Source organism: Homalodisca vitripennis, chromosome 7 (genome assembly GCF_021130785.1).
Source record: "Homalodisca vitripennis isolate AUS2020 chromosome 7, UT_GWSS_2.1, whole genome shotgun sequence".
Classification (NCBI taxonomy): domain Eukaryota; kingdom Metazoa; phylum Arthropoda; class Insecta; order Hemiptera; family Cicadellidae; genus Homalodisca; species Homalodisca vitripennis.
The window spans coordinates 127,298,590-127,317,623 of record NC_060213.1 but is presented as its reverse complement, the minus strand read 5'-3'; the positions used below and the strand labels follow the sequence as shown (position 1 = coordinate 127,317,623).

At 34.1% G+C, this 19,034-nt stretch overlaps 2 protein-coding genes across 4 annotated transcripts in view; one reads left to right on the top strand and one right to left on the bottom strand.

Annotated features, from left to right (window-relative positions):
* LOC124366291 (selenocysteine lyase-like) overlaps positions 1-19,034 on the bottom strand; it is a 55,934-nt gene that overhangs the window by 23,875 nt on the left and 13,025 nt on the right. For all 3 annotated transcript variants that reach the window (XM_046822713.1, XM_046822714.1, XM_046822711.1), the window contains exons 3-4: positions 18,413-18,548; positions 889-1,033 (exon numbers count right to left, since the gene is read on the bottom strand). In XM_046822713.1, the coding sequence (XP_046678669.1) occupies positions 889-1,033; positions 18,413-18,548 (281 nt within the window). The remainder of the gene's footprint in view (positions 1-888; positions 1,034-18,412; positions 18,549-19,034) is intronic.
* Positions 2,645-19,034, top strand: part of LOC124366292 — a 39,608-nt gene continuing 23,218 nt past the window's right edge. Inside the window, exon 1 of the mRNA XM_046822715.1 lies at positions 2,645-2,753. The gene's annotated coding sequence lies outside the window, so the exon portion shown is untranslated. The remainder of the gene's footprint in view (positions 2,754-19,034) is intronic.

Below are 19,034 nucleotides of genomic sequence, written 5' to 3'. Positions count from 1 at the left end.
ACATTAATGTAGACAAATAAAAGTTAAAAAAAAATGAAAATTCCAGTTATTTTTTGAACATACCTTGTAAATAATATTTTAAGTGTAAAACCACCTTTACTATCCGAATTAAAATTATGAACAGTGAGTTTGAAGCTTAATTACAAAATAACTGAAATAAGTACAATAACAGCTATATTACAATGGTCCCTGAGTGGGATAATTTTTACTGATATTTTAGCATCCTTACCTTGTACAAAAATTTCCAGCATACATGATTTCACAGTGTCCAAATAGTGTGTTCTTGTCTGTTTTGTATTGTAATGGATAGGAATCATGGTCAAAATTGGTAATATAGTTTTTATTGAATTGAAAGACCAATATGTTTGCTACGTCTATACTATAGTTGGTCTATGAGGAAATCAATGTCTGTATTCATTGCAAGGTACGCTGTAGACCAATGTTATCTATAGTTGAAATAAATTAACCCATTGAGAAAACAATTAAATTAGCTTGTCTAGGACTGAATGTATGAACTGATTTTGGTAAAAATGCATCCATGTACTAAAATATTAATAGAATAAGTTTGGACACATATAAATTGGTAAATTTTTCAGGACATTTTAGTTTATGACATGACCATTTTGAAAAATTTTATTTTATTTGTATAAATCCAGAAATAAGCAAGCTACATTTTTATGCTCTCGTTATGATAACAAGCTAGCATATCTAGGTTCAAACTCGTACATCCATAAGTTTTATTTGTACATTAACAACATTTTCGTCAATAACTAACTGATTAAAATAAAAATAAAATAAATTATTCAAACATTGTGAGTTTTAAGTAATATATGTCCAAACAAAAGAGAACCAAGAACAGCTACAATACCCACTAAGAATAATATTTACCTGCCGATAGCCCGAATCGGAAAGATAACACCAGTCTCATTGTTGGCCAACATCAAGGTGATAAGAACCGTCTCCGATCTGACTTGTTTTTCCACATCAGATTTCTCCAGGTACCCATCATCGTTTACAGATACCTCTGTGTAGGCTGCAACAAACACATGCATTGTCTATTTGTGTACTGACAAGTAATTTGGTGGTAATACGGGTTGGTTGGCTCATAAGTTTGTGGTAGACAAAATTCTAAATCCTTCAGTTACAGCCTCCTACAACTTTATTCCAGATGAATAATGTAACGGTAGTCTTGTTCGAACAGAATCTTCTATGTGAATTAGTTCCAGTTCACCTTCCTCTTTTGTTTTTCCCTTGGGGCGGCCTACTGCCATGCACTTAAACCTCAAGGGCTTTTTGCGCACCCCGGAAACACACCATGAGGCCCACCAGTCTACAACTTCAGCAGTTCCACAAACTGCCGAAAACAACCTATCAAGTCCTCCTGGGAAAATTCACCACCCCTGTCTAAACTACCAAAGATGGCATACCGATCTCTTGCTATTGCGGAGAAATCAAAGAGTAGGTGCTCACCAGTTTCCTCCTGCTCATTACACCTTCTACAGAACGGATCCTCCTGATGGATGCTGACTCTGTGAAGATGCTTCCTCAGGTGACCATGCCCCGTAATGAGACCAATAACCTGAGAAGACATTGATCTATTTAATGAGAGAAGGTACGAAGCCACCCTGGAGGAAGGTGACTGTAATACCATTCTACTCATTCTCAAACCCGGATGCAACCTCCACCATCTCTCATGTTCCGCACATCCATTTCGAGACAACCCTAGAGGATTCACACCTTGGAACACCGCAGAACGGTTGAGGGCCCATCATAATTATCGCTGAGCCCCGGTTGGCCAGGGCATCAGCTCTTTTGTTCCCAAGAATCCCCTCATGACCAGGAACCCAACAAACGGTCACATTGTTGATTCTGGCAAGGGAGGAAACAGCCTGATAGCAATCCCAAACCAGTTTGGATTTGATCACGCAAGAGTCCAGCGCCATCAGCGCTGCCTGACTGTCTGTGAAAATATTAATCGTCTTGCTCCTATATCGCAGACGAAGATTCTCACGAGCACATTCCATAATAGCTGCGACCTCCGCTTGAAAGACTGTCGGATACGGACCCAAAGGAACCACCACCTCCCTACATGGTCTCACTCCCAGAATTCCAGCGCCTGTGCCGCTTTCCTCCTCCACCTTCCCCTTAGTGCAGCGTCTGAAATCTGACGCTGTCACAGACTTGATCCTGGAATCTGGAGTCATGTTCGTCTGGAGAGACCGAAAAAAGTCGGTGGTGAAAAAACTCAAAATGAAGTCTTTACATTGTATCGAAATCAGAGACACCTAGACTACAAAATGTACTATAATCTAAGTGAAGAGGTGTTTTCATTGTCTCACAGGTGCACAATTGAGTGTACTACGATACTAAGAATAATACTAAGGTTCCTTTGCTAGCAAGATGTGCAACTAGCTTGCTGGTAGTCACATGCTCCACATTACACAGTAACACATGTAAAATACATTCTTTAAACTCATAATGTAAAATTTCATGCACTAAAATGCCATTGTTCCCATTTAATCATCAAAAAAAGGGTTATTAGACCCATTTGTCTAGCTGCACCATTAGATCACTGCAAATGTCTATTTATAGACTTACACATACCTACCATAATTAATTACACATTTACGCCAAAAACAACATGGCTGACTGCCAACATTCTCAGTAAAAGTGCTCTCAAGAAACAGTAAAATAGTGATGGTTTTAGGTTCAATCAACAAATAACCTCTAATCAGCACCTTACCTGGAGTACCGTGAGTCCATACACTAAAAAACTTATCACTTACAACACAAGATAAGTGAAATACTTAACTTATTAAAACACTTGCCACAAGATGACCTAATTTTTTTAAGTAAGCACATTTCATTTTAACAATCCAGATTGTGACAGTAATATTTTCAAATGAACAGAACTCCCATTACCATCTAGGATTTCTGAGAAACTAAAGAGACAAATTTTAATATATTTTATAAAGTAATTAACACTATTAAAAATCACCAAATCTGGTGTGATGTCATAACCAACTCAATGTTGCTAGATACGTCAACTTCCAACACTACACCAGTAGACCAATAGGAGACAGACAGACAGCTAGAGCAAGTGTGTCAAGCAGGCGAGAGCAGTAACCTCACCTGCTGACTGTGTGTCTGCTGATAACTGACCTCAGACATCTGCTCGCTATTCATTGCATGGCCACCGGTGAAACTGTTTGCTTTACCATAACTTGAACTTCTCTTTCAAAAATAATTCATTTTTGTTACTCATATCTTTCTTACTACTGTACACAAAAATGCCCACAAAATATCCATGCGGTAACTGTGGCATTGGAGTTAGATTTTCAGGTATAAAATGTACAAGTTCTTGCAAAAATTGGTACCATGCAGGATGTCAAAATGTCATAGAAAAGAATCTGAAAAAATGGACTCCCCAGGAAATTGGGAAATGGCAATGCATAAATTGCAGAGTAGAAAATCAGCCTCACCTATCCGAACAAGTATTACCTGAATCACTTTCTTTAAATAGCTCTGATACCATCCAAGAACTAAAAATTAACTTAATTGAAAATAATTTTCTAGAAAATTCGAACAGTCAAGAGGATAAACTAGAAATGGCTGCAAAAATAGGATCAGCGTTAGTAGAAGAAAATGAACTCTTAAAAGAAGAAACACTCAAGCTAAAGACCAAACTGAGCATCATGGAGGAAAGATTTGAAGAAATAGAAAATGAAGAAAAGAAATACATAGACAAAATAGAAAACCTTTTACAGCTAAATGCAGACGTTGAAGCTCAACTCACTAAAGAGAAAAAACATCGCCAAGAAGCGCAATTTATCTATGAGGAACATGACCTAAAACTAAGTCAACTTATTGATGGCTATGTAAAAAGAATAGCGGAGCTAGAAAAAACTATCTCAACACTGCAAAAGAAAACTGAAAACCAAGAAACTAAGTCTGCCACTTTTCAAGATTCTATGACGCAAACTTCCCCTCCTACCGAAATAATCAAAGATAGTCCCTCATCCCTCCTACTTGAAATGTCAGGTATCAAAACAAAACTTGATCGGATAGAGATAGCTATTAATAACCTAGCTATTAATACTTTAACTTCAGGAGACAGCCAAACCTGCAATGAAAAACTGTTTAACACCTTGACAGAATGTAACCCACACTTGACTTCAGGAGCCAGCCAAACCTGCCAACAAAAACTGAAGAACCCCTTGACAGACTGCAACCCACACTTGACTTCAGGAGCCAGCCAAACCTGCCAACAAAAACTCAAGAACCCCTTGACAGACTGTAACCCACACTTGACTTCAGGAGCCAGCCAAACCTGCCAACAAAAACTCAAGAACCCCTTGACAGACTGTAACCCACACTTGACTTCAGGAGCCAGCCAAACCTGCCAACAAAAACTCAAGAACCCCTTGACAGACTGTAACCCACACTTGACTTCAGGAGCCAGCCAAACCTGCCAACAAAAACTGAAGAACCCCTTGACAGACTGTAACCCACACTTGACTTCAGGAGCCAGCCAAACCTGCCATCAAAAACTGAAGAATGTTTTAACAGAATGTAACCCACACTTGACTTCAGGAACCAGCCAAACCTGCCAAGAAAAACTGAAAAACACTTTGACTGAATGCAGCGAGTAGGCTTCAGTAAGTCCAGTTTTCATTAAGTCCAGGACCTTGTATTTTGCCATTTTAATACTGGCTGTTTCATAAAGTCCAGTTTTCAATAAGTCCAGGAGTTTAATATTATTAAAATACAGCAGTGTCAGCAAGTCCAGTGTTACAAAGTCCAGAAGTACAGTCTGTGCCAGAGCAAGTCGCCGGCGACCGTCATGTTGCTATGTTGCAGGGGCAATTCTGAAGGCGTTCCAGCCTCAGCGCAAATTTAATAATTCATGTGCATTGTTATGTAAAGCAGCCTAAAAAGAATTAGTTTGAATTCAAGCTTTAAATATTTATCTTTATTTTATGTATATTTGCAATTGTCTATCTAACTTATAGTTTTAAAATGTGGTTTTTCATACAAATCATAGAATAAATAGAAAACAATATTTAAATTATTAAACTTTATTCAACCTAACATTAATTAATAAATATAAGTATACATTTGGAATGTTTATTGTATCTGTACTATGTATGTCCAATTAAATCACCGTAAATAACAAACAATACATTCATAACAAAATGTTGTATTATTTTACTATATGAAAACTCAAATTCTCAATAATGCCAGACACTCAACAAATGTTTTGAAAGTAATGAGTTTAGCAAACACACATAAAATATATATATTTTGACGTATCATATGTTCCAATGTAAAATAAAATTATATAACATTTTCCTGTATTAAATATGTTGTCTTTTATTAAGTAAAACAGGAAATTAAAATTAATCATTTTGCAAGCAACAACTGTCATTTCATTATGAAATTTTATTCAGGAGCTAGTTCTCATAACCAATTAAGATAACTGGTCTGTTACGTATTATGCATAAACCAGTGTTGATTATTTACTATTAAACGCTATTACTACAATGTTATTGATCAAAGCAATAAAAATTATAAGTCTTATATATTTTATATAAATGTTAGCTCTGATAATGGCAGTAAAGAAAGAACCTGCTATATATTTATTATATATAATCAACCAAACAATAAACAGCATCTGGGATGTTAACCAGTCGGGCCCCTTTAGCTCAATAAACTACCTTGCCCCGATCATGAGGTTATATGACAATTTACTTAGTGGGGCTGGACAACTTTCATTTAAAACTGTCTTTCCGCACGATATATCAGAAACTAACTAACATATAGACGTTTGTTTATGCATGAAGCTTCAGTACTATATGAGTAACACTTCGTTTGATTGTGGTAAACGTCGCACTATGAGATTTGGGTGACATTTAGCATGTATTACATTAGTCTTATGGGTAACCATTGTGATATTGATAACAAAGCACAATAAATATATTTGTAAACAAACTCAATTTACCCATTATATATTTTAACGTCCTAATAATATTATATATGCGACAGTGCCTTTGTTTCTTTGTTTTGTTTTCACGCGTAAACTACTCAACCGATTGTACTGAAACTTTACATAGACATTCCTACAGTTCCTGGAACGAATATGGGCCTATTCTTATTTCGAAAAACTTTCTGGGCTCCACCATAATGGACTTCCAATTTGGACGAAAGTTCCAATTCTTGGTCTTTAAAGTTTCGTAATTTTTATTGAATGAGCCTGTCAAGTAATCAACCTTTCTGTGTAAACATTATACTAAGGCAGCACACCAATATGTTTATTTAATTTAAGCACTATTTTATTTATATTTCATAATCAAATTTAGCTGACACTAAACTCCTGTTCTCAGTCTCTTAGGACTGTATATATTTTTTCGTCAACATTTTGTTAATCGGGTAAATGAGGCAAATTCAACTATGGAACCGTAACTACAATAGACTCGAAGTGAGTTGAAATGCTCGGAACCAGCGAGAGTTTTGATCGAAGTAGGCTTCTCATTCCTAAGTAGGTAAATATATTTCCCTCGTCAGGACAACGATGAAAACTCATCTATGGCACTAAAAATACATTAGACCGGCAGTAGATCACAATAGCTGGAAATAAGCGGTTTTTTAAGCAAAGCTGTTTTCGGAGACCAGTGTGAATAATTTATTGATGAGAGCAACGAGGTAAATTCAGTTGTGGTATCGGAAATATGATGAATTTGAACGAGAAATGAATGCTCCTATACCAACCAAACATGATATAAGATTTTGTACCCCTGATCGCCTTACCATAAACACTGAAATTATATGAACCTGATCATATGACTACTTACGTTTGAAACACATTATAGAGGACCATTATATTACATCATACGTGTTTTGATAAAGTTGGCTTCGGACTTTGATTTTTTTTACACGCGGGTAACAACTTGTATGACGTATTAAAACATGTAGACTAATTATTCCAACACATCCCACACCATTTTTAAGGTGAATGGTGACTAGATGTGTAGACTTTTATTATTTAAACACTAATATGAAACGCAATGAAATGAAAAGAACGTGAATGTATCATATGACAAGATCATGTGTATCATTTCGAAAAATATTTCATAATTAGACTTAATTGAAACTTCATTTCTACATAAACAAGAATGAGGTAACCATTGAATTTGGCTGATAACACTGAGTTCGATAATGGTGAATGTCATTCCATGGGATATGGCCTAGCGTTAGCTATTATATTTTTATTGGTATTATATGCAAACATTGTGACAATGAAAATATGGCAGAATAAATAAATTTGAGAACAAACCTAGTCCAATAAAGACTTTTTTACATGGAAAATGTTTATTCATATGGTAAAATGAAAAAATTACCAGAGTGGAAAGTCAATGTTAAAAGTAGGTGACAATATTTAATATCAGAGAACTCTCGAGTTGCAGTTCCACAATTTAGCTCACCGAAACTTTCATTACTGGAACACTGCTATAAAACATAATTCAATATGAGACTATAATGTGGTAAGTTATCTCGAGAAAGATTTCTTCTGTTAACTTCATTTTGGTATAGACTAGGTTGGGTTGTTATCACTCAGTACGTCAACACAATTTTTATTTTATCTACCGGGGGTATATAAAAATGTCTCTTCTGTGCGACTGTTTATCATTCTATCTGCCTGCAGGTATATCGAAAATAAAATGTGTTATAGATTTGAAATTTTGAATGCAAACTCAGTTTGTTATGCAACACGTGGTGTGGCGTGTTGCTACTTTGTTTATATTATATTGAATTAGTAAAAAGCATTTATTTTTAACACGCAAGCCTCTAAAACAAAGCGATAAATGTGCATTTTGAATTTTGCTCCATTTTAACTGTGCAGCTGATAAAACATTGAAAATGCCTCTTCTTGTGTGTATTGTTTCTGGGTAAACGAGACAGACACTCTTTTGTAGTGTATGTGTCTCTGTTGCCGAGATTGCGTTTTGAGCTTCTTCGTTACCGACTGTCTAGGCTAATTGGTTGGCCTAGGCTATTATGTCAGGACCCTATTGAAGCTGGCAAATTCAAGGATATCGAAATCATATTCCTAATGTACTCTGCTGTATTGATCTTTGTCGAATCCTTTTATACGGACGTGGACTCCAGATTCCAGTAGTCAAGGCTGTGACAGAATGTCAGATTTCAAACACTACACAAAGTGGAAGGTGAAGTAGAGCTAAACTATTAAAACTCCCTTTTGATTGAATCAGCCCTTCCAATAACAGTTGTTTGAAAGTGAACAAACTGTAGTAATTAATGTATGATGGCAGTAATGATAAGAAAGTATTTCTGTAGACATTGATACTGATGTGGCATTTTTATGTACTTCCTACGTAATCTCATAGTTAATCCTATAATAAAACTTCCAGACATTTCTTAACTCACGAATATATAATATAATAAGATACAATCTAACTAGAATACAATTAAAAAAGCTCGGCTTGGTAATACACAAATAAATGATGGCACTGTTTAAAATTCCATGTTTTATATTGTGAAATATAATTTTTCTTTTTAAAGGAGCATTTTTGGAATGATTACTAAAAGTATATATACAAATTTATTTAAATAACTGTTTTTCTACACCAGTGTCAATGAAAATACTGTGTTAATCTTTTTTTGTAGTATAGTTTGAATTCTTACTAATGATTTTCATTATACTTTTTAAGTTTTTTTTTCTTCTGACAAACTGCTAAATAAAAGGCCTTCGTGATCAGATATGGACATTGGTAAGAATTTGTCTCTTCTGACGGATCTGAGGTTGTTTCCTGTAATACGAGTAGTTTTCTAAAACTGTAACCAAAAGGACTATCTAGTGGAAACTGTTAGACTCATGTTATAACTATTATAAAAATATGATAAACTCCAAACAACAAAATAGATTTATTTTCGTCGATTTATATTTTTTAACGTTCATCCATTATTACGATAGTTATTTACCGATCGATAACACGTGTTAATTTCTTCCTCAACCATGTCAGATATTCCACTACTGTTATGCCACCATAATAGAACAAACTATGCAATTTTGTTGAATAATTCCACAACACAAACAAAATAGTAAATTGCTTCAGTGTTTCAATGAAAACAAATGTACAAAAATGCTCATGATTTCCAGGAATTTATTTAGTAATTGTGTGTGCGAGACGAAAGCTACAGACAGTACAATGTGTCACAACCGGATACGGGAGGTCCTCCATAGCAAGTTGCACCTGTCAATGACCCATTATCTCAAATGTGACGAGGGTGCAATAAACCAACACTCCCTCGCCCCTCGGTTCGAGCCGTGAGCCTGCCAGGCTCAAGGAAGTCCTCGCCGAATATTTATATTGTTTGAGTTTATCCTACTCCAGAAATCAGATTGTTTTCTAAAAGTGTCTATTTTATTGCTAATATAAACTAATCTATCAGAACTGTTTATAAAATTTTATGTATAAGGTTAAAAGTGTTTTACTTTTTAGATTAATGATGAACTTATAAACGAGAATAATAAATTTACATGAATTGTTAAAATAATGTAATTTATTCCTCGGGTAAAGTACCTTTATTTCAATGTATAATGTTGTATATAGGTAGATTAAAATAAAGAATCAAAGATAAAATTTTTTTATAAACTATGACTAGTGTGTATATGAACATTTTAAAATTATCTGGTTACTTTCAAATGACAAAACTACTTGCTGACGCTTTCAATGGAGTGTTTTTACAATTAAGTACACATAACCAAAATAACCTATTAAAATGATAAAAAATATCCATCTATAAAACAGTACAGAAATCTGATAGATGAGGAGTAGTATAAAAATAGCACAAAGCTAAGGCAGTTTCCGGGTAGCCTACAGCTGACTTCACACAGTCCACAGATCTCACAGGTAGATAACGATGAAACGTTCTCTATCAAATTTGATTCGTTCAATTTCACCCTTGACATTGTACTCAACTAACAAAGTATAATAGAAAACGGTGGATTAATTATAAAAAATAATTTAAATCAAATTACACGTTATTGTTTTACAACCTCTCTAAGTTATAAGGAGGAAAGAGGGCCTAGACAGGCAAATATCTATATCGTTATTAACGTATCATGTTTACCTTTTTACTTAGTAATATAAGCTTCTCAATTTAACTTTGTATAACGTTGAATAAATTTGAAAATTGCATTTAAATGTTCACACATCACTATATTACTATCTGAGTAATTCGGCATTATCCTAATGAATCATAAACATCTACAGTAATTTAAGATTAATTGTTCCTTCTCTTGGTCCATAGTTAGTATAGGCCCTAATAATATATCTGCGAGTAGAAACTTACACGTAGTACAAGTTAATAGGAGTGGAAAGTTTATTTATTGTTTTATTGACATTTGATAATTAAACCAACCAATAGGTTATATCTAATATATCACATTTATAGTAGTTTCAAATTATTTTAAATAGGTAACGAAACGAAGACAAAATATTTTATTACTTTAAATAGTGGCTCTTGCCTATAAACCAAAAATAAATAATAATGAAACCTATTGCCTACAAGCTTACTAAGAGACATACAAGCTTACATAATGCCGCTAACGATAAGTTTTAAATAGCACTGAAACAGCAATTCGATGAAGACTGGATGCAAGAGATTTTCTAGTTTCATTCAAACTCCCACTTGTTATTCATCGCTATAGCCGTTACAACCTACTAGAGTTTTGGTAAGGAATACATCTTAACATAACAAGATAATAAAAATATGTGCATTTAATTGAATGTGTATGTTAAGCAAAACCCATAAATAATTTCATATAGGTCAGTCCATCGCTAAACATATTTCTATTCAGACTAAAATTGCAACCGATTTGATTGAGTTTCATGAAAACTAATTGTGTATGCAGTATTTTCCAAAGTACACAATTTGCGTAACTGATGACTTGAGTTGTTACTCTGAGTTGCCAATTTTTTCTACCGTTTTATGAATTGTTACTATTTTATTTATTTTTTTATTTCCTTGTTACATCCCCTTACGTAAGTCCTAACAACAAATTATCCAAATTATTCTTGTATTTCTACATCTAGTTAAAACGTTTAAAATTCCAGAACTGACATTTTGGTAAGTTGAGCAGAAAGCAGTAATAAATTACTACCAAACGTAATTGTACCAGACGTAGTGTGAATAAATAAGCTTATTATTGATTTTAAAATCGTGGATTATTTTAATAGATCATAGATCATATCTAAGAGACAATGTTGCATGATTGTAAAATTATCATTTGTACCAATTTTTACAAAATAAAGTCTTCATCGTGAAGTGACCAAAATATATATGAGACTGATCTGAATTTTATTTTTATAGACAGCGTTTTAAATAATCTACCAAACATTCTAAGGAGGCTTCAACGGGAGCACCCAACACCGGAAGTTCGTTTCCTCTCCCATGTGTATAAACTTACTGTAGGCTATAGCTTAAAATTTCGTTGATCAGGTTCTACACTTACCGAACAGTAATTTTTTCATTAAACTAGGATATGTTGCCTTCGTTATGATTCTATTGTCTACTAATATTGAAAGGTTTGTGATATTCTGTATACACCTGTACAAAACATAGATGTTTTGCAGTTTATTTGTGTAGTACAAATCATGTATATGAGTTATTTTAAATTTGGATTAACAGGTAGGAAAATCTATGTTTGTGTAACTATATTCTGGAATTTTAAACAAAATATTGTTATTAAATCCAAACCTACAGTAATTATAAATTATAAAAAGGAGAGTTTTATCACATCATCTGACCGAACTATCCTACAGAACTCTCGAGAGGTCCAATATCCCAGAATACGCGAGATCCCATTTGGGAAAAAAAATATATATTGGAATTCCTCAGAAAACTATATCATGTATCACTCTTGAGTCATATAATTATGTCATCTTAAGCAAATCCAACAGTGCGTGGTCAATAACGTCAAAAGCCTGAATTACTTTAAAAAATAGTCAAATTGTACTAGCTTTGTTTTAACTGAAGCTACAGTTTTTCAAAAATATTAAGAAACACGGGAAATCATAAAAATATTGTAATGAAACCTAATTTGGGAGGGTTTCAATAACATATTATATTATTGATTTCTAAAATAAGTACTGTTGTGAAGACATCCTGAGTTATAGAGGAGTTAAAGTTAATTTGTAATGGAAATCTTATGAACTTGGATTATTAAACATTGAATGGTGATAATACTGGCCTGTTTGCTGGAAGAAGAGGCTTTAGATTTACATTTACAAGATAGTTTGATAAAATAATTTTGTAGACATATCTTGGAGACCGAGTATGATATCCAGTTGAAATTTAATAATTTTAATTTTATACTGTAAACAATTTTTTAAGTTGTCCTCCAAGGGCTGTGATTTCCAATGATAGAGTACCTGGCATCGTCAGATCTCACACTACGAATAACGTTTTATTTTTAAACTTCTTTAATTTATAATAAGTCTTCAATTGTGATAGGCAATTAATCTGTAAAATGGAAGTATCTTGGAAATGGAAGTTATTCTACATTATTTCTTATTTTATGATTTAACCCTCTTTTGTGTGTTATAAACTAAAATGAAAGGTAAACTGCTAAATAAATGGCATATGTGGTCAAATAAGTGAGATTGGAGAGTTTATAATTTGCTATAATATATTACACGTTACCAGAAATGTTGTCAACACCGTGCTCCCAAGTCAAATCTTTAACATGGAAATCTAATACAATGTAATAAATCTTAAAATATTTGAATACAACTCTTGTTTAATGTCTAAACTTAAAAAAAAAACTCATTTCGTGAATGTAACAGTTTAGTTAGAAAAGTTTTAGTTACTCCACTAGAAACTGCAGGCAGTATTTTAAAATATAGGAAAATTTGTAACAATAGCAAAACCAAAAAAGGCTTAACAATAAACTGTAATAACTTAACAGTATGTATATGAATGAAGCTCCAAAGAGTAATTATTTATTAATTTATGATGTAAGGAGATGGCATTTAGTTACTTGTATCTTTCATGTATAGTCTATTAAAACCGTCCATATTTTTATTTTTAAGGGTTTTTCTTTTGGCCTTGGAATATCCATATTTTCTGTCACTAAAAATTTTACCAAAACTGTGATCACACATTTCTTTAAACTTATAACATATTATTACAACCAGCAGTCCTATTCACCACCTTATTGGGACTAAGTTTATATTTGTATTTATATTTTCCGTTTACAGAATTTCGAAATATAAAGATATAAACGCTGTAAACATTTCCTACTGCTGTTGAATTTTGAAAGCTTAAAACTTTATACTTAAAGTGGTACATAGGCTATAAGTATATAAAGATACAAGAAATTGAATTCTTATGTCATCAGATGCAATAAAAACACTGGTAAAAATAAGTCAACCAATGGATATCGATATTTAATAAAACCACTGATTAGAAATTGGTTTGACTACATTATTTCCAAAATTAAAATGTATAACTAATAAAAGTCCAAATATACTTACAGATAATATAATTAGTAACCTAACATTGCATCACTGTGGTCTTTAAGATGTGAAGATCATTTACATGAAACGGACACCGTGAACATTCAGACACTGTATTCCTAATCACATTTACTGTTAAGGTATGTTACGTGTGTGGGTTGTTTATTTGGGTATAAACTACAGATTCGCAACATTTAATAATATTTCATTTTTTTGGTTTTACCTTTCAGATAATCGGTACCTGCTGTATATATAAGTATATCTGGAGTTTGTTGACTAGAGAGATGCGGTACAATACACAATACTCGTATATTGTGTACAAAAATATTTCTCAATGGTAAACGCTACAAATTAATTTCAGTTACAACTAACCTTCAAGCACTATTTCAAAAGTGTATATAAAGCGAAACAAACCTTAAAAGTATAAAAAAATCTATTAAGGTATAATTAATCTGAGTTATGAAACGCCTGCAGCTGAACGACGCAAACTACTTGCAGCTGCACGTAGCAGTGGATGTCCAACTGCTGGTTTAGACTGTACTTCTGGACTCTATGACACTGGACTTACTGAGACTGCTGTATTTTAATAATATTTCAGACCTGGACTCAGTGATACCTGGACTTTATGAAACTGCGTTATATTTTAATTTAATATTAGAGAACTGGACTTTGTGAAAACTGGACTTTATGAAACAAGCACTTTATTTAATGTAGTTTTTTGCTGGAAATTCAGTCCTGGACTTAATGAAAACTGGACTCAATGCAACCCTCCCAATGCAGCCCACACCTGACCTCAGGAATTGACCAAACCTGCAAACAAAAACTGCCAGGACGGACAAGGACATGGAGAGCCAAGTCTTTGGTACAAAATAACAATTTAAATACTCAAGCAAGAGCATATGCTCTCCAAGCAACCGAAGGCAAGAAAGCAAATATGTTTAGTGTCTCCCTTCAAGTGGCAAAAGCTGGCAGTAAATCAAATACTTTGAAACTTCAAAAACCTGCCAACTTGGGCGTAAAAATGAAGCTAAGTAACTCCCCACCACTAAACTCAAAATTAAAGAAAAGTGATGAAGATTATGAGGAATTCTTCCTAAAATACATTACATTCTACATGGAGCACATGAAGAAACACTATGGCTATACTGGAGCTTGTGATGACCTATCACAGTCCAACCATAAGTCTCAGTCCGTTTCAACCGAAAATCAGTCACAGATGCCCCCATCCCCTACAGGTGCTTTGCAAGACCAAAACACAGTCCATTTTTTAGAACAAAGACAAGTAAAAGAAAGCAAATTCAAAAATTGAATAAAAGTCAAACCAGAAGCACTTCTCATAAAAACAACAACTACAGTATGTCAGTACTTCACCAAAACATCGATGGTCTTCGTAACAAAATCGAAAGACTAACTCACCACCTTGAGGTCCTTACACCTAGTGTTGTCATACTTACCGAACATGGTCTAAAAGAAGAAGAGCTCAGAAACATAAAGCTACAAAACTATACTTTATTATCTGCCTTCTGTAGGAAAACCCATGCTAAAGGAGGTGTAGCAATTTACATCAAAAGTGCCCTAGAAGTCATGACAGAACACATAGACACAACATCTTTTTGTGAAGAGTTAATTTGCGAGATAGAACTGTGTCGTTTAACTGTAAACAACCTGCAGTTATACATATTAGACACATACAGGTCTCCAAGTGGACAGCTTGAAGATTTTCAAAATATTATGTCAAGACTTTTAGCGGACACCAAAGCATACAGTAAATTTCTCATCATAATGGGTGACGTAAATGTTGATATGCTTAAGGAAACCTCTGATAACAAACTAATTAATGACATGCTATTAAGTTTCAATACCACAAGACTACCCCTGCAAGCTACTAGGATTACCAGCTCCACACAGTCCTCTATTGATTGGGTGTGCACAAATAGCTTGGAACTTGTTGTACAAGTGGAAGTACTACAAACTGGACTCTCTGACCACAGAGCTCAGCTGTGTACCCTAAACATCCCTACAAAAGAAAAACCAACAGTTTCTGTTACAAGACGCAGGTTCAATGATTACAATATGGCAGTGCTAAAATCTCTCTTACAAGGGCAAAACTGGGACAATGTCAGGAATGCACACCACCTACAAGATGCTTATGATACTTTTTCTAAGACCCTGAATGTTATCTTGGATATGGCATGTCCTAAAAAGAAAATTAGATCTTTAAAAAAAGCCAAGCCAAAATACTATTTAAATGACGAAGCACTAAGCCTTTAAAGGGGACTTTTTGGAGGCTCAGCACAAATTTGAACTAACAGGCTCTGTAACAGACAAAACCAACATGACAATCAAGAAAATAGCATACGATTTTAAACTGAGACATGAAGAGGCAACACGTAGTGACTTACATCAACCAAGCTCATGACAAGTCCAAAGCAACATGGAAGGTTATAAATGACGAAAAGACAGGGAAGAATGACAATAACTCAAAATTAGAACTACTTGTTGATAACAAAAAACTTGAAGACCCTCAGAAAATTGCAGACTTCCTGAATGAATACTTCACTAATATAGCAGATAACACTTTAAGAAAACGAACCAAAAACCATACATGACCAGTATTATCTACATTAGTACCTGTTACTAACAGTAAACTTGAAGTATTTCATCCCACGTCAGTAGAAGAGGTGCAAAATGTAATAAAATCCCTGAAATCGACTCATTCAGCTGGTCTGGATGAAATATCCTCAAAGATATTGAAATTTTGTTGTGAGGAGCTATCTGAACCTCTGTCATACTTAATTAATAGATCTTTTCAACAAGGAATTTTTCCCCAACAGCTGAAAAAATCCAAAGTTTATCCAAAACATAAGGGTGGAAATAAACTGGAAGTCAATAATTACAGACCAATATCAGTAATTTCAACAATTTCCAAACTGTTCGAGAAGATAGCCCTCAAAAGATTATTGGATCACTGCAACGAAAATGAGTTGATGACACCTAACCAACATGGCTTTAGGAAACATAAGTCCACAACAACGGCCTTAATAAGTCTGCTTTAGGAGACTGTTGACCACATAGAAGCTGGCAGAATAGCAGCAGGTATTATGCTAGATTATAGCAAGGCCTTTGATTGCCTCAGCCATGACCTTATCCTCACCAAGTTACAATCCCTTGGTATTGTGGCAAAAGCAGCAGAATGGGTTCAGAACTATCTGGCTGATAGACATCAGCTTGTGGAGCTTCTGTGTCAAGAAAAGAGTACTACCAAAAAAGTTCTTTCAACACCTCTACCAATAACAAGAGGGGTACCCCAAGGTTCTGTTCTGGGCCCTGCTCTCTTCATCCTTACCACAAATGACCTACCAGCATACCTAAGAGACAGCTGTACCCCAATAATGTACGCTGATGATACCACCCTTGTGCTGGGCAAAGAAAGTATTGAATCACTTCAGATAAGCGCATTTATTGCTACAAACCTAGCCACTCGATACTGCCACGAAAATTACCTAGTTATAAACACACAAAAAACAAAGCAAATCATGTTTGGTAGAAGAGGAAGGGAGGAACCAGCATTACCTGAGGTGGAAGTGGAAGAGACCGCATGCTTCCTGGGCATTACCATTGACAGTTCCTTTACCTGGAGAGTCCACATTGACAGTGTATGCAGGAAGTTGAACACTGGCATATTTTTAATTCGAAGAATGACGCAAATTGGCACTCCAGAAATAGCAAAAATCATTTACCATGCTTTCTATGAAACTCACATAATGTATGGCATAGCCGCATGGGGTGGTACTACCAAGACCAATATGAACAGGATACTAATATTACAAAAGAGAGCATTAAGAACTATACTATGCCTACATCCTATGGAGAGCTGCCGAGAACATTTTAAAAGTCTTAAAATCTTGACTGTGTATGCAATGTACATTTGTGAGGTGGCACACTATGCATCAATCAAACAACCAGCTCAAGGATCAGCCCTTCACAACTATAATACAAGACATGCAACCCGTTTCAACCTCCCAGCTCATCGAACTTCTCTATATGCAAGAAAACCAATATATGCCGGTATGAAAATCCTCAACCACCTACCACAAGACTTCAGACAGGAAACTGGTGCAACACTAAAAAACAGACTGAAGAACCTCTTGTTGGACAATCCAATCTATTCCATGGATGAATTTTATCAAACGACCTGGACTTGATGTTATGTATTGTATTATAATTTTATGTATTTACTCATATATTGTATACAGTATTGTTTTGACACCATTGCATTTCTTAAAGAAATTGTAATAAAGAATATTCTGACTTCTGACTTCTGACCATATTATATTATACACTAAAGCAAACCTCAGAAACCTTTTCAGTAGATATTAGGTTTATGTACATAACACCAGAAATAAAAATAATCTTAACATTTTCAACATAAACTTACCAAATTTGGAACGACCGATATGGTGAACTGTGTAAATTTTTTTAACAAGCTTCCAGAAATTGCTCATGTTACTCCCATTACAAATTTAAAAAAGAAATTATATTTGTGTACTTTTAAATAATCCATTTCATTCAAGTGAAGAGTTATTAACTATGGATGTCAATATTCAGTTTTAAATTGTTACGTTTTAATATCAAATTATATGTTTATTTTACAACTACTGTAAGGAGAATGTATTAAATCTGTTTTATAGTTTTCCATTAGGAAATGACTTATATTAGTATATTTATGTAAAATAAATGTATTGAGAATGCCCATTTCAATGTATATGTGATCAATGGCAATAAGGATCTTATGTCTTATTGCACAGTTTTATTACAGTTCTTGAAGATTCTATTGCTAGTTCACACACTCTATTATACTAAGGACTCACATATGATTCCTTTGCTAGCAAGATGTTCAACTAGCTTGCTGGTAGCCACATGCTCTACATTAGACATTATCACGTGTGGTTTTGGTATATACTGGCGCCCCCAATCTACCACACTCAGTATGGCCATGTTGTTGCTCTGTAAACAAAGTTGCATCACTTTTTTATGAATCATACTTTGTAATGTTATTGCACAAAATATATCAAATAACATAAAAATATAATGCTATGAGAAAGCGCAAACACAAGCACTGCACTTTGCATTTCCTCATTCCGCTTAACCAGATATCCATTCCATGGTTTCATGTTATCAATTTAGTTTTCACAAAAATGTATTGATCAAAAAATAAATGTGTTCTATTTTATTACATAGGTAACTTTAAGAGTAGTTTAAAATGTTGTATTGGTAGAAACCTGTATTATAGAGTAATTTTCTGGAAGTTTTATCATTGTAATATAATCTTTATATTGCCACTGGCACACTTTGTCGAAAAATGTTGTGCCATGTTTTAATTTTTAATTGACAACAACAAAATTGAGGGTGACAACAATTTGTTTTGGAAGAGCAGGCCTCGTAAAAAATTCTTAGAATTTTTATCTAAAAAATATCTATATTTAACATTTA